At 47.2% G+C, this 15,000-nt stretch overlaps 1 protein-coding gene across 1 annotated transcript in view; it reads right to left on the bottom strand.

The window, feature by feature from the left end:
• Positions 1–15,000, bottom strand: part of gabbr2 (gamma-aminobutyric acid (GABA) B receptor, 2) — a gene marked incomplete at both ends in the record, with an annotated part of 156,869 nt that overhangs the window by 1,027 nt on the left and 140,842 nt on the right. Inside the window, 5 exons of the mRNA XM_083680698.1 lie at positions 1,324–1,441; positions 6,795–6,924; positions 7,550–7,732; positions 7,894–8,118; positions 10,202–10,312. Of these exons, the coding sequence (XP_083536824.1) occupies positions 1,324–1,441; positions 6,795–6,924; positions 7,550–7,732; positions 7,894–8,118; positions 10,202–10,312 (767 nt within the window). The remainder of the gene's footprint in view (positions 1–1,323; positions 1,442–6,794; positions 6,925–7,549; positions 7,733–7,893; positions 8,119–10,201; positions 10,313–15,000) is intronic.

Consider the following 15,000-nt stretch of genomic DNA (forward strand, 5'->3'; position numbering starts at 1 on the left):
GCGATCTGTTTTCAAGCCAATTACGTAACCAAATGCCAGTTATGTAAAGAATGAAAAAAAGAAAAAAAAAAGAAAAAGACAAAATGTGGCCTCATTCGGTAGACCTCGAAGAATGTATGTTGTACTGTTCGAGTTGATGTTCTGCAGTCTTAATGTATTGGCCTACAGTTATTAAAACACTTTTTGGCCTCGTTTGGGGGGCTCTCGTTTGGAGACTATTTTGGGCAGCAAGGTCATCGTGTATGTGCAGCGCTTGCCAAAAAAGCTTTGTGTATGCATGAGAATGAGAAGGTGATTCCAGTGGCTCCATTAACCAGGCTCTTATCTGAAACAGAGCTCTCTCTCTCTCTCTCTCTCTCATTCTCTCTCTCTCTCTCTCTCTCTCATTCTCTCATTCTCTCGTTCTCTCTCTCTCTCTCTCTCTCTATGCGATCAAACATTCATGTGGTATGGGAATAGCTCAGAGTGTTCTTCCACTCTTGTTCTCCTGTCTATTTTCAGGGCCCGCTGCTTCCAACGGTAGCTGTAAATCACTGGTTACGTAAGTTCTGTGAGACTCTCTCTCTCTCTCTCTCTCTCTCTCTCATTCTCTCTCTCCCTTATGTCTTCTCTCTTTCCCTCCATCTTTCTATCATGTTTCACTGCCTCTCTTTTCCTCTATCTCTTTCACTCTCTATCTTGTGTTCTCCTCCCCTCTCTCTCTCTACTGTACCTCTCTCTTCCTCTCTCCCCCCCTCTCTCTCTTTAATGTGCTCTCTCTCTCTCTCTCTTCCCCCGGCCCAGTTAAACGAATGTTGGAAGGGAGGGGGTGGGCTGTCTCAATGATGCATGAAACCCTCTTTCCCTTCCTGATTAAGTCGACATTCCTCTGCCTGCTTATGAATTATAACTGAGGCCAGATCTGTATTTGTCACCTGAGTGTTTTGAGTGTTCTGGACTATCACCTTTTAGGAGTTGGGACAACATGCAGTTGCCAGCTGTGCAGGTTATGAATGTGTGTGTGTGTGTGTGTGTGTGTGTGTGTGTGTGTGTGTGTGTGTGTGTGTGTGTGTGTGTATATGTGTGTGTTTGTGTGCGTGGGAAAAGACTGGGACTTTATATTGGTCAATCTTTCACAGGCAGGGTGGTTGCCAGAGCAACCGCCAGTGCTGTTGGTGGTAATACATCTGACGTCTAGTCTGCAAAGAAAGCTAACAAGATGAAGGGAAGGTAAAAAGGAAAGAGGAGGAGGGGGAGAGGTACTGTATATAATGTGTGTGTGTGTGTGTGTGTGTGTGTGTGTGTGTGTGGGTGTGTATGTGTGAGGTACAGAAGAGAACTCACTGTTCAGGTGAGTTGATATCCTCCAGGGGACCTCTGTTTATCCTAGAAGGATCCATGGAGCCCCACTGTGCCTGAGGCTTCTGTTCCAGGTGGTTCTTCAGTATTGACTTCTCCCCCTCTGCAAAGACGTGGAGAGATTAGACACCAACCAGGCTGTCACACACACACACACACACACACACACACACACACAGCGCACGGATCTGTACTGTCTCAGCTGGCCCATGACTCATGATAAGCTATCGGACAACTTAACTGTCATACCGTCACTCCTCATAGTTATCAGTCATATCGTTATTTCCCCGATGTATTACATCAAAGGCCTAAAAAAACAAACAAACAACAAAAAAGACACTTCTGTTCTGTATCTGTTCACCACATGAGAACATAGCCTCACATCCCAGCCGGGATGGGATACAGAGAGAGAGCAATACTTTATGTTGTGGAGGGGAAGGGGGGGGGTTGGTGTGTGTGTGTGTGTGGGGGGGGGGGGGGGTGAGAGAGACTGACAGGATTCCGGTGTTCGCCTTATGTCACGGTGGGAGGCAGACGGGGAGTGTGAACACGGTTTGAATCAAAGCACACCTGGAGAGCTCAGAAAATGATCCATTTTGTGCTGTTTTTTTTTTTTTTTTTTTTTTTTTGCTCTCTCCAGTTGTCCCAGATTTCCACCTCTTAGCATAAAATGCACCTGACTTGAAGTTCCAACCACTGCATCGTGTCCTGATTGTGCATCTGAGGCAGAGAGGAACTATTTAGGTGAAAAAAGAAGATGCCCTTGTTCCTTGTTCTTGGGAGTGTGAAGAGCACAGGGATAGATATCTGTACACATCATAATAGATTCATACATGTGCGGTTATATTTGGTTGCAGTTGGCAATTCATGCGTTTCACAGATAATCCTGTTTCGGAGATTAAAAAAAAAGAATTTAAACCCACACCGAGGAAGTGTTGGGTGTCAAAAGTGCACATTTGTGAAAAAGGTCACCACTCATGCCCTGAGCAATACTCATGTCTTGTGAAGAAACATGGTGTACGGAATCTCAACCCTCTCAACCTTCTGCAGTAAACATAGGGGTATAGCTTTATTACAGTTCTTGTTTTAAGCATGTATGATTCTCTATAATGATTATTAGCAAAGTCCTATCATGACTAAGCCCTTTATCGTGCAATAAATAGACAGACTCAGAAGGTATTATAATGCATTATAACTGTGCTTCAAGTAAAGTGTCACCAAGTAGCTGCAGTACCAGACAATAACTCATTATGTGTCATTATGAGAGGGTACTCATGGTGGTGTTATGAGAAGTCATTATAAGAAAGTCGTATACTTACGACAGGTCATATAATGCGCTGTCACCACATCATAACGCATCGTCACTCAAACTGCCGATCCTGTCCGTGCCTCCATCAACCCCACCCACCCGTTCCCCTGCCACTCAAACTGCCGATCCTGCCCGTGCCTCCATCAACCCCACCCACCCGTTCCCCTACCACTCAAACTGCCGATCCTGCCCGTGCCTCCATCAACCCCACCCACCCGTTCCCCTGCCACGCGAGGCGCTGATGAATATTCATGGCGCGGGGAGAGGAGAGGAGGGGAGAGGAGGGAGAGTCGCTCGCACTCGCTCGTGATTGTAATCACTGTTGACACTGTGTCCTACTCTTATAACAGACACTCATCCAGAGGCCTCTGTACGTTTAGCCCGGCAGCCTCCTCATGAATACTGAAGACTGCTCCGTGAGAGAGAGACGGGGGGCGATAATGATGATTCTCAAACAGAGATATGCTGATGTGCAGATATGCTGAACCCTCATGGACCTTTTATCATCCTCCATCTTCGTATATGTATTGACTAGACTATGTCTATTCTCTGTGTCTGTCAGAACAGAGGTCAAATCTTTTTTTATATACTGTGTATATATATATATATATATATATATATATATATGGTGGTGTGATGTGGTCCTCTGTGGCTCAGTTGGTAGAGCATGGTGTACGGAATCCCTCAACCTTGTGCAGTAAACATAGGGGTATAGAATCGGGTCATCGGCTTCAGGTATTGGACCAAGTGTAAACTCCTCACGATTAATTGCAACTTGAGAGCATGGTAATAGCATATTCCAATAGGTATTCTTAATGGAATCTAGGATCCGATGTGATTGAGTGTCTGTCACACAGGGATGAGCAAATCATTGTCAATCATTATTAACCGTAACATATATTTTGGAGTCAGATATAACGTAATGGTAGCTTGTGTTAGTTGGTCATGTGACCAGCTGTGTGTAGAGTCTGCTTATCATGTCCATAACTGTCTGAAGGAATAATTCTATGTCTTTATTTTTAACCTGTCTAGTCCTTTCTCTATCCTTCAATGTTTTTCATCCAATTCTTCAATTGTAGTACAGGTTATAATCTTTTAAAAATATGTATTATAATATAAATACTAACCATAATAGTATTCATATGGTCTGAAACCAGGCCATATGAATACAGCACAATCGTCTGTTGCCGGGGTGTGATGTAGTCTAGTAGGTGCTGTAGTCTACTGCCGGTGTGTGAGGTAGTCTAGTAGTTGCTGTAGTCTACTGCCAGGGTGTGATGTAGTCTAGTAGGTGGTGTAGTCTACTGCCGGGGTGTGATGTAGTCTAGTAGTTGCTGTAGTCTACTGCCGGTGTGTGATGTAGTCTAGTAGGTGCTGTAGTCTACTGCCAGGGTGTGATGTAGTCTAGTAGGTGCTGTAGTCTACTGCCGGGGTGTGATGTAGTCTAGAAGGTGGTGTAGTCTACTGCCAGGGTGTGATGTAGTCTAGTAGTTGCTGTAGTCTACTGCCAGGGTGTGATGTAGTCTAGTAGGTGGTGTAGTCTACTGCCGGGGTGTGATGTAGTCTAGTAGTTGCTGTAGTCTACTGCTGGGGTGTGATGTAGTCTAGTAGGTGGTGTAGTCTACTGCCGGGGTGTGATGTAGTCTAGTAGGTGGTGTAGTCTACTGCCGGGGTGTGACGTAGTCTAGCAGTCTGTGTAGTCTACTGCCGGGGTGTGATGTAGTCTAGAAGGTGGTGTAGTCTACTGCCGGGGTGTGATGTAGTCTAGTAGGTGCTGTAGTCTACTGCCGGGGTGTGACGTAGTCTAGTAGGTGGTGTAGTCTACTGCTGGGGTGTGATGTAGTCTAGTAGGTGGTGTAGTCTACTGCCGGGGTGTGATGTAGTCTAGTAGGTGGTGTAGTCTACTGCTGGGGTGTGATGTAGTCTAGTAGGTGGTGTAGTCTACTGCTGGGGTGTGACGTAGTCTAGCAGTCTGTGTAGTCAGTTGTTAGGTTTAAAGTATTCCAGAGCTGCCACCAGTGAGAAGAGATAGTGAGTCACCACCCTCCCAGGGCTAAGCCCGGACCGGAGGACCCTAACCCTAACCCTAACCCTAACCATAACCATAACCCTAACCCTAACCCTAACCCTAACCCTAACCCTAAGCCTGGACCGGAGGCTTATCAACTAATCCTGCCTGTACTGACTGACTCCTGACAGAGGGACTGACACAGTGGGGGGAGGGGGCAGGAGAGAGGCATACAGAGTAAGAATGGACTTGAATGGATGCGTTCAAATTCAATCTTTAATAACCAGAGCTTTTTTTTTTTTTTTTTTTTAACCCTTTTCTCACGTCTCTGCTGTTTTTTTCCAATCCTCTGCTCTCGGTCCCACACACACACACACACACACACACACACACACACACACACACACACACACACACACACACACACACACACACACACACACACAGATCACACATCTTTGCTGCTCCCAGTACCCAACAGAGTCAGCCATTACTCTCAAATTGGTCGTGCTCATGACTAGTTAGACCCACTAACTAGTGTCTGTTCTGCTCATGACTAGTTAGACCCACTAACTAGTGTCTGTTCTGATTCGCTTAAGCAGCTTCAGTGGCTTCTATTAGGCTTCAAATAAAGCAAATTAATTACTTACATACATTTTTGGATAGATTAATTAACTGCCATATTCGCAGATGGTTTGGCTGATTGCTGTAGCGGCTGTCATTTTTCCTCTCATACTTTGCCATACTGCGGCTCCTGCTAAGCGAATTGTTAAAGCTGCAGTGAAGTAAAAAAAAAAAGAAGGAAAAAACGAGTACTCGAGTACGTAAAAAACGATCATGTGAGTACTCAAACAGTCAAAACAATTCAAGTGCCCATCCCTAATAGGGGGTGGAGAGAAAGAAGGGAGAAAGGGGAGAAGAATGATGGTGAGAGGGAGCGACAGAGGAGAGGCAGGGGGCAGAGTAGAAGACAAGGAGAGGGAGACAGGACGGGTGAGGGAGAGGGAGACAGGACGGGTGAGGGAGAGGGAGACAGGACGGGTGAGGGAGAGGGAGACAGGACGGGTGAGGGAGAGGGAGACAGGACGGGTGAGGGAGAGGGAGACAGGACGGGTGAGGGAGAGGGAGACAGGACGGGTGAGGGAGAGGGAGACAGGACGGGAGAGGGAGAGGGAGACAGGACGGGTGAGGGAGAGGGAGACAGGACGGGTGAGGGAGAGGGAGACAGGACGGGCGGGGAGAAGAGGAGGTTTCCAAAGTAGTGATACACTGTCTACCTCTATTGATTTGACAATCTACTGAGGTGAGAAATAAACTACGACCATAATATCAGGAAGCCTTACAGTTCTGCTCTTGCCAACTTCACATAAAATATATCCTACAATAAAACAGATGAAAAAAAAGAACCCTTCAACTTGAAATGAGATTGCTCTGATGTCTAGCTGATTTCATCAGTTCAAACTGGCATTGGCACCGCGGCTGGCAAGCTCTCCTTTGTTTCCTCAGCAGGACCACAATGCTCCAAGCAACTCCATCAGCACAAAGGGTTCCTTTACAGCAAGCTACCTGAGGTTTAATTTCCATTCTGCCTCCCCATTGTACAATAGAGCTGAACATCAATTACCATCAGTGGATGCCAGAGCCAATGAGCCACTATTTCAATTGCAAGAAGAGGAGAGACACATTTGCTGGACTGGCTGTGTGTGTGTGTGTGTGTGTATGTGTGTGTGTGTGTGTGTGTGTGTGTGTGTGTGTGTGTGTGTGCGTGTGTGTGTGTGTGTGTGTGTGTGTGTGTGTGTGCAGAGGGATGGACCAGTAGCCTGCTGCTCTGTGTCCATACTCACTACAATTAGCATTTTCAGATCATTAGTTACAAGGATGGTAATTTGCAGACAAGAAATTGCAGGAGGACGACTGTGGCTCTCTGCTCCCAATCCGGGACGTGATCACAGCTGTTTTACCTTCAACAGGCCGACGCTTTAAACACTCCAGAGTGAAATCATATGCGGCCAGAAAGTGCGTCAGTGGGAGTGGGCTGACTGTGTGGGCTGTGTGTGTGTTCAACGGGGGAGCAATGTGAGGTGATGCTGCAGCAGTGGGAAGGCAGGAACAGTGACAGCGGTGGTCTCTCTCTCTCACCTTTCCCATCTGTGAAGTTGCGTATGCTAAGGATGTTGTTGACGTCTTGATAGTGGTTCTGTTTGATGTAGGGGGTCTTCTCTGGGGTGTCCTGCAGCTGCATGGTCACCTCCTCCAGCTCCTTGTCAAGCTGTACACAACCACACTCAAACGTTAGGAAACCCATGCAAGGTAAAGGAAGGTATCGTCAGAAAAGGAAAATGCTGCGGGAAGCCATTTAGTTTTTAGTTTTGACCACTCGTATCGACCAAATATTCACTGGGAAATGATGGGAACCTGGTGAACCTTCGATGCTGAAATGAGTTCTTTCCAAAAAAACAAACTGCCTTCCATTGTCCTCTAAGAGTGGTCTAATATCGCCTTGGTTACCACATATAAGAACAATTCCAAGGACAACTGCTGGAAGGCATACGCAGATACAGTCAAATTCATCACTTAGAGATTTTTTTTTTTTAGAAAAGCCTAAGTGATTGGCGTGGGGTTTTTCTTAAAGTTATTCAATGTCACTGTCGTAGAACATCATATATTTAGACAGGATGGGCTTCTTGACAGGTCCTTTTTAGTTATGTAGTCATGTAGGTCCCCTATGGAGGACAATGTCACCTCGGTGGTTTATAACAGGAGAGTACCAACACACCGCCCATATGCGTATTAACTGTGTATTGAATCTTATGTTTTAGTTCATTTGAATGTTTATATTTTGTGCAATAACGTATCATTTTTATACGTTTCATAATGGGTCTTGAACTCCTCACCTCAGTGATCCTCATGCGGAGGCGGTGGTTGTCCGTCTGCAGGCCGTCCAGTCGGGAGGTGTTGGCCTGGTTGACGCTGGTCACCGAGGTGGACGTCTTGGAGTCCTCCTTCTTCTGGTTCTGAGTGAAGTTCAGCCTCCGGTTCTGGGTGGCTGCGTCTGGGTTGGTCCTCATGGTGATGAACTGTGAAGGTTGTGAACAAAGCATAGAAACAACATGAAATGTTGTTAGGGTGTCAAGTTTGTTTTCTTGGTGTAACAGAACGCGTACAACCGATCTCAAATATTGTCTATTGGAATGCAGTATTATCTATATTGATTGGCTGATTGAGTGTCTAAGCCCACCTTTGGGACGAAGACCAAACAGAGGGTGATGGTGCTGCAGAAGATGATGACCAGAGCCACGATGCAGAACTGAACATTGGGCTGGTCCCGTGTGAGGAAGGACACCGCTGCTCCGATGATACACATGATGCCCACGTTGTAGACACTCATCCCAATGTACTTGCTGTCGTTCAGTGCAGGGATGCTCACATTCCGTGTCTCCCAGGCCAGGAAGCAGCCGAACAACTGGGAGAGAAGAGAAGAGAAGAGATGAAGGGATGAGGGTAGAGAGGACACGTCGTTAGTTCCAAATTGGTCAGAAAACATCATCGCATTTCGTTTTTTCATGATGCCCACTGAAACAAAATAAACAAATAAAAATAAAAACAGCCCATGATGAATGAGCCACAAAGACATTATTAGACACAACGTATATTTACAGCAATTAAGGGAAGGCTCACATACAAAGAAAGCGGTACCAAAAATGAAAAGAGCTTTTTGGCAGTCACAAATGTAAAATTCTAGCGTATTGTTTACTTCCTGGAATATTCCACTACAGAGCCCCAGTCTCAACAGTCTCATGAATAATTCAGTGCTGTGATGTGGGCTAGTTATCTAAACTGTTAATGAGAATAAGTAAAATGACAAGTACCGGAATTACAAGAGAAGTCACTTCGGATTAGCACACCTCTAGATAAGTGTGTTTGTGTGTGTACGTGTGCGCGCGTGTGTGTGTGTATGTGCATGTGTGTGCGTCTGTGTGTGCGCGCGCGTGTGTATGTGTGTGTGTGTGTGTGTGTGTGTGTGTGTGTGTGTTTGTGTCATTGGAGAGATGAGTCATCCCTTGGTTGCTTCGGTGCTGTCCCAGTTTATCTCAGACACAGGAACTCGAGTCTGACGCCTATGTCTCACTTTTTGCTCTCCCTCCCTGTTTCATGGCTATAAGTGGACTCAAACTCTGAATTATTTACTAGTCTTGGCTAGTTAAGTTAAGGTATTCAAACATGCCAGTGGAGGGGAAGAGGAAACTTTTCCTAGGATGTCACATTTCATTTGGAAACCTCTCGATGTGGAGAGATGCTCGACAAGGTACCGCACGTCACTGGGAGCTCTGCTTGGACCCGCTCACACACAAACACACATATGCACACACATGCACACACACACACACACACACACATACACACACGCACACACACACACACACACACACACACACATATGCACACACATGCACACACACGCACACACGGACACGCACACGCACACGCACACAAACACACACGCACACACACACACACGGACACACACGCACACGCACACACACACACACACACACACATACACAGACGCACACACACACACATACACACACGGACACGCACACACACACACACACACACATACACACACGCACACACACACACACACACACACACACAGTGAAGGACTGGCAGGTCAAGGCCCCTGAGTGAACTTTTCCTCCTACAAATCATGCATCATCAGTGCACAATAGGAGCCATTCAGGAGAAGTGAAGAACTAAGCTCTACAAGGTTACTTAATGTAGTTGGATGAGATCTATTCATGATTGATGGGATTCTTTTGTGTTTCCTTTGAATCGTGACAGTCACCCCACAGTGAAGGACAGAGTCACCCCACAGTGAAGGACAGAGTCACCCCACAGTGAAGGACAGAGTCACCCCAGTGAGAAAATAGCATCAAAAATAAAATCATAGAGCTTTTTGGCAGTCACAAATGTTCACTGTGGGGTCACTCTGTCCTTCACTCTGTCCTTCCCGGGGAGGTCACTCTGTCCTTCACTCTGTCCTTCACTCTGTCCTTCACTGTGGAGTTCAACTCTCCATAATATAACACAAAGATAAACCGTTGGGTTCTGAATACTCATCCTTCTCCCTGAAGAGTTCACTTCCTCTCACAGATGGGTGTTAGTATGGACTACACTACACATTTCCACCATATTTCTTTCACCATTCCTTTAAAATTCTCGTGGAGGCACACTTTGGGGATAAATGGGAGTGAACCATCGGAGACTTTGGGAAGAAGAGAGAGTGAACCAGTGGAGACTTTGTTGAGAAAGGAGAGTGAACCAGTGTGCACTTCAGGAGAAGGGAGAGTGAACCAGTATGCACTTCAGGAGAAGGGAGAGTGAACCAGTATGCACTTCAGGAGAAGGGAGAGTGAACCAGCATGCACTTCAGGAGAAGGGAGAGTGAACCAGTATGCACTTGAGGAGAAGAGAGAGTGAACCAGTATGCACTTCAGGAGAAGGGTAGAGAGTTGGCAGATTGAGACTTGCTCCCCACTCACCATCAGCAGTCCCTTGTAGGCATAGACGATGCCCAGCCAAATGGTCATGTGGGTGTTCTCACAGTGCTCCAGGAAGGGCCGGATGGCGATATCACGCCCCTGGGGGTCCGCCTGTGGACACACACAGGGAAGAAGCAGGGTGGTGAGTGGGGTGTAGCCATGACAACAGTGACAACAACCGTAGGGTCAACAACAATGATGCCGACGATGACAACAACAACAACAACATTTACATTTACATTCATGGCATTTAGCAGTCGCCTTTATCCAAAGCGACTTACAACAAATACATTTGTCTGAGTGAGTGAATCATCTATCCATCAGTCATCATAAGAAAACGTAATCTATGCTAGGACCAGGGGCTATTGGCAGTCGCAATGCTAGAAGAAAGGACGATTTTTATTCATTATTATATTATATATAATAATATAATATAATATAATATAATATAATATATTATTTATTTTTAATTTATTTTCAGGAGAGAACAACAACAAGAGCAACAGAAACCATAATCAATATGTTTATGTATACTATATGATGGACATTTGAAATATATAATCTTGGGACACAAAAACTGTCTTGTCTTTGGCCCACGTGTTATATGAAAACAAATGAACTTCAGTTTCAAAGGGTGTAGAGGAAATTCACAGTCACGCCATTGTATACACAGTACAGTACTATATTTGTTCTGTGTTAATGCTATAAAAGCATTTTTCCCAGGGGTACATTCAAGTCAGTAAACTAAAGTAGCTGTAAATTGTAGATGGATGAAGCCCATTAGTGGCCACGCTAATTTCCCTCTCTGCAGGTGTTTCCTTTCCCCATTCATCCACTCACTCTCTGGCATGTGGGATAAAGCACTTCAAGAGACAAAAGATACCCAGTTTCTCCTGAATGACCGCTGCCTGCTGACGGGTCAAACGGATGGGGGCAGCGATCAAACATCCAGGTATATCAAACTGAGTTGTGCCGTGCTACCGCCGGCTTGTTTCAACTCCCCTAAAGTTGCATTAATCCTGGCTTAAGATGCTAATGGCCAGAGCTAATGAGGCTTTATTAATTGGGTTGATTTAGATTCCCCTCCTCCTTCCCCTCTCTCTCTCCCTCTCTCTTTCTCTACACCCCCCCCCCCCCCCCCCCCCCCCGCCCGCCTCTCTCTCTCTCTCTCCGCTGATGTTGCAGGTGACTTACAGGCCAAATTAGTGCCTTGGGCAGCCATTAGAGCGATGGAAACACATCATGTGACCTCTCTCGCGGGGGGGGGGCATTCTAGCTGGGCTTTCAAAGCCTTTAGTAAAAACACAATTAAGGCTTTGCGGGACATGGCTAGAGCCATGCTAACAAATCACACAGCCCTTCAGAGAGGCCAGGCGCTCTGACACGCTGCTGCTTGTTTGTGTGGTTATTTACAGTACAACCCAGCTAATGACAGCATGTTTATGAGCAAATAAGCCCTCATTTCATCAGAAAATCAGGGTCATGGCACAAATGCGTCCTCCTGGGAGCGAGGAGGGAGGAGGGAGGAGGGAGGAGGGAGGGAAGAGAGAGGAGTGCGGGGGGGAGGAGGGAGGAGGGAGGAGGGAGGAGGGAGGAGGGCGTCGACCGAAGTAGGGAGAAAAGCTATACTGGGTTTCCTTCTGTCCTCCGGTAAAACACAGCGGCAACACTGTAGCCTAGTTTTATCTGCCCCACTTAGCAACACCTTCGGCATGCCTGCTGTTGTTTTCAGGGCACGGACACCAACACAAACACAGACACAGGCACAGACACAGGCACAGACACAGGCACACACACACACAGGCACACACACACACACACACACACACACACACACACAGTCGCTTTCATATGACAGTATATGCGCACGTTGCATTAGGCCCTTTACCACCCACCATCTCCATAGTCATCTACATTAATGGAAATTACAGCTGTCTATCACCACCTTCTCTACGGCTTTGCCGCTGATCCAAGATTGCTTTACATTACACAGCAGCTAGAATCACCAGAAATGGGAAATGTACGCGGCATTCTAATACAGCAGGGTGGGAGCTGGGGCTGAGGTAGAAAGGTCACCGATCCATCTCCTTGAAACATTAGTTACAGAGTAGAGTAGAGTAGAGTAGAGTAGAGTAGAGTAGAGTAGAGTAGAGCCTACAACAGAAGCCTATTGCTCACTGTGTTTAGATTCATTTGCCTCTCTTGACCTTGTTTTAATGTTTGGGATTAGGACTTTCAGAGGAGTTCAATATGCCATAGGCTACATTTGGGATTAGGACTTTCAGAGGAGTTCAATATGCCATAGGCTACATTTGGGATTAGGACTTTCAGAGGAGTTCAATATGCCATAGGCTACATTTGGGATTAGGACTTTCAGAGGAGTTCAATATGCCATAGGCTACATTTGGGATTAGGACTTTCAGAGGAGTTCAATGTGCCATAGGCTACATTTCGTGTTTGGCCTCTCGCAGCATTCGAAAAAATACAAAGCACAAAAAGGATTATATTGTTGGTTTTAACGGCCCCTGTACTTAACATCTGGCGTACCGTGTGTTCCCATGCTTTGAAACGACAGATGAGGATCCTGCATTAGAAGCTCTGACGTCGGAGCAACATGTGCAAAGAGGACCTTTGGAACCTCTGATGTCTTAAAAGGAAACAGTGTTCGGTAGGTATGGGAGGCAGCTTTAAAAGCCTATCATGCTCCGGCATACAGCGGGGAAGGCCACTCAGAGTGCACACGGTTTGACAAAGCACCCCATGTGCTGTAACCTCCACAAAATGCACACATAACAACACTGTGCCTCTTGAGAGGAGTATTCTGGGATGTGTATGTCCAATAACATCAAGGGTGATACTGAAGGACTGGAATGGAGGGTTCCAGCTGACCGCAAAATAAAGACAAAAAAAGTCACAAAAAAGAGCCACAACAAACCGGGGGAGGTGACAGAGAAGGCGATGCTATTCTTTGCCAGGTTCACATGGGGATAGAGGGAGCATGCTCCAGATAGAGGCGCCATGGAACTCTGTGGCTCATGATTCATCCCAACTGTCAAACAGTTGGAAGGACCTCTGAACAGATTGAACAAGCCAGATTAAAGACGCAGACAGGGGGCATCTCATAGTTCACATTCCGTTATGAACATGGTCTACCGCGGTCGGGCCTTCAGCTTCGGTCCTGGTCGAGCTATGCAGAGTTGGGTTCCAGCCCCGGCACCATGTATTATAGTCTTAAGTCTGGACTGTGATCAGTTGAATCAGGGTGGGTGAGTGCTGTGCACCGATACTCTGACAGCAAGCTGCCTGCTACTAACAACAATGCTAACATGAAGCCAAATGAAGTAAATGGGCATCTGGGCAGCTGTTTCCAGCCATTTAGGACCGGTCTGGAACTCTTGCCTATCCCAGGGAAGCTGTCTGGGGGTTGCCAGGCAACAGCATGCGGACAGGGCGACCCAGAGCGGCGGCGGCGGCGACGGCGGCTGCGGCTGCTGTCATTTCTCAGCGCATTAGCCGTCTAATGTAATTGTTCATAGAGGGCTGGAAAGGGCGCGCGGCTGACAGGTCGTCCGTGGAGAGAGAGGGATGGAGCGAGGGAGGGGGGAGGGAGGTAGGGAGGGAGGGAAGGAGGGAGGGAGGGAGGGGGGTCGGTTGGGGAGCACTCTCTCACCGGGGAGAAGAGGGGAGGAGGGGTCGCTGGGGGAAGAGTAGGCCCTGGTTCCCTGATTAAGGAATGGAGGGATTGGGAGAGGAGGAGTGCGGGACCAACAGGAGAGAGAGCCAGTGGAAGAGATGGAGAGGTGAAAAGATGGAGGGATGGAGAGAGGAGGAGCAGGACCAACAGGAGAGAGAGAGCCAGGGGGAGGAAATAGAGAGCTCACTCATTGTCTACAACAGCTGCTGCACGTTGTGTGTGTGTGTGTGTGTGTGTGTGTGTGTGTGTGTGTGTGTGTGTGTGTGTGTGAGAGCTATCAGCTCTTTGACAGAGGCTCTCCATCACACACAGTGGCAATTACAACAGGGAAGATTCCACAGCAGAGAAAAAAAAGCTCTGGAGTTTGTGGCAGAGACTTATGTCACTTTTCAAAAAAACTAAGAAAAAGATGGGAGATGAAAAATGATGGAAGGAAAGCCACAACAATCGGAGGGAGGGAGGGAGGGAGGGAGGGAGGGAGGGAGGGAGGGAGGGAGGGCGAGGAGAAATCAATGTCGTCTCACTCAGTTGTCCAGATAGAAACTAGGCTAACCTGCTTTTCAATCAGTGGGAATATAAAGTGTATGACATTTAAAGAGGTGATCTTGAAATGCTGGTGACAGCACTGCTGTTTTTGTGGAAACCACTCCCCCCCCCCCCCCCCCGTCCACCCCACACACACCCCCACCCCCCCCCACCCCCCCTCCCCCCTCCCCCCTCCCCCCTCCCCCCTCCCCTCCAAGTGTGCACTCATTCACTCTCACTCATGCATTTAAAATGATTGGATTGGTTGAAGTACAGGCTAGAGGGAGTTTCCATGACATTTCTTCAACCAGTCCTTTCCTGTTAAATTCATGGGGTCGGTTGTGAACAGTTGGACAACATGGGGGTATGGGGCTGCCGCAGTCATGGATTCCTGGTTTTGACACCACCCTTTAGGACCCCTCAGTCATAGCAGAGTCACAGTGACAACGTTTAGCTGGAGATAGTGAAAATACAGTAGATGTCATGGAAAGAGAAGGGATGACACAGGGAGAAAGAGGAAAGAGAGGGGAAAGGAGGGAGGGAGGGAGGGAGCGACAGAGAGAGAGAGAGTTGGGAGGGA

The sequence above is a fragment of the Argentina silus genome (genome assembly GCF_951799395.1).
Source record: "Argentina silus genome assembly, chromosome: 11".
NCBI lineage: Eukaryota > Metazoa > Chordata > Actinopteri > Argentiniformes > Argentinidae > Argentina > Argentina silus.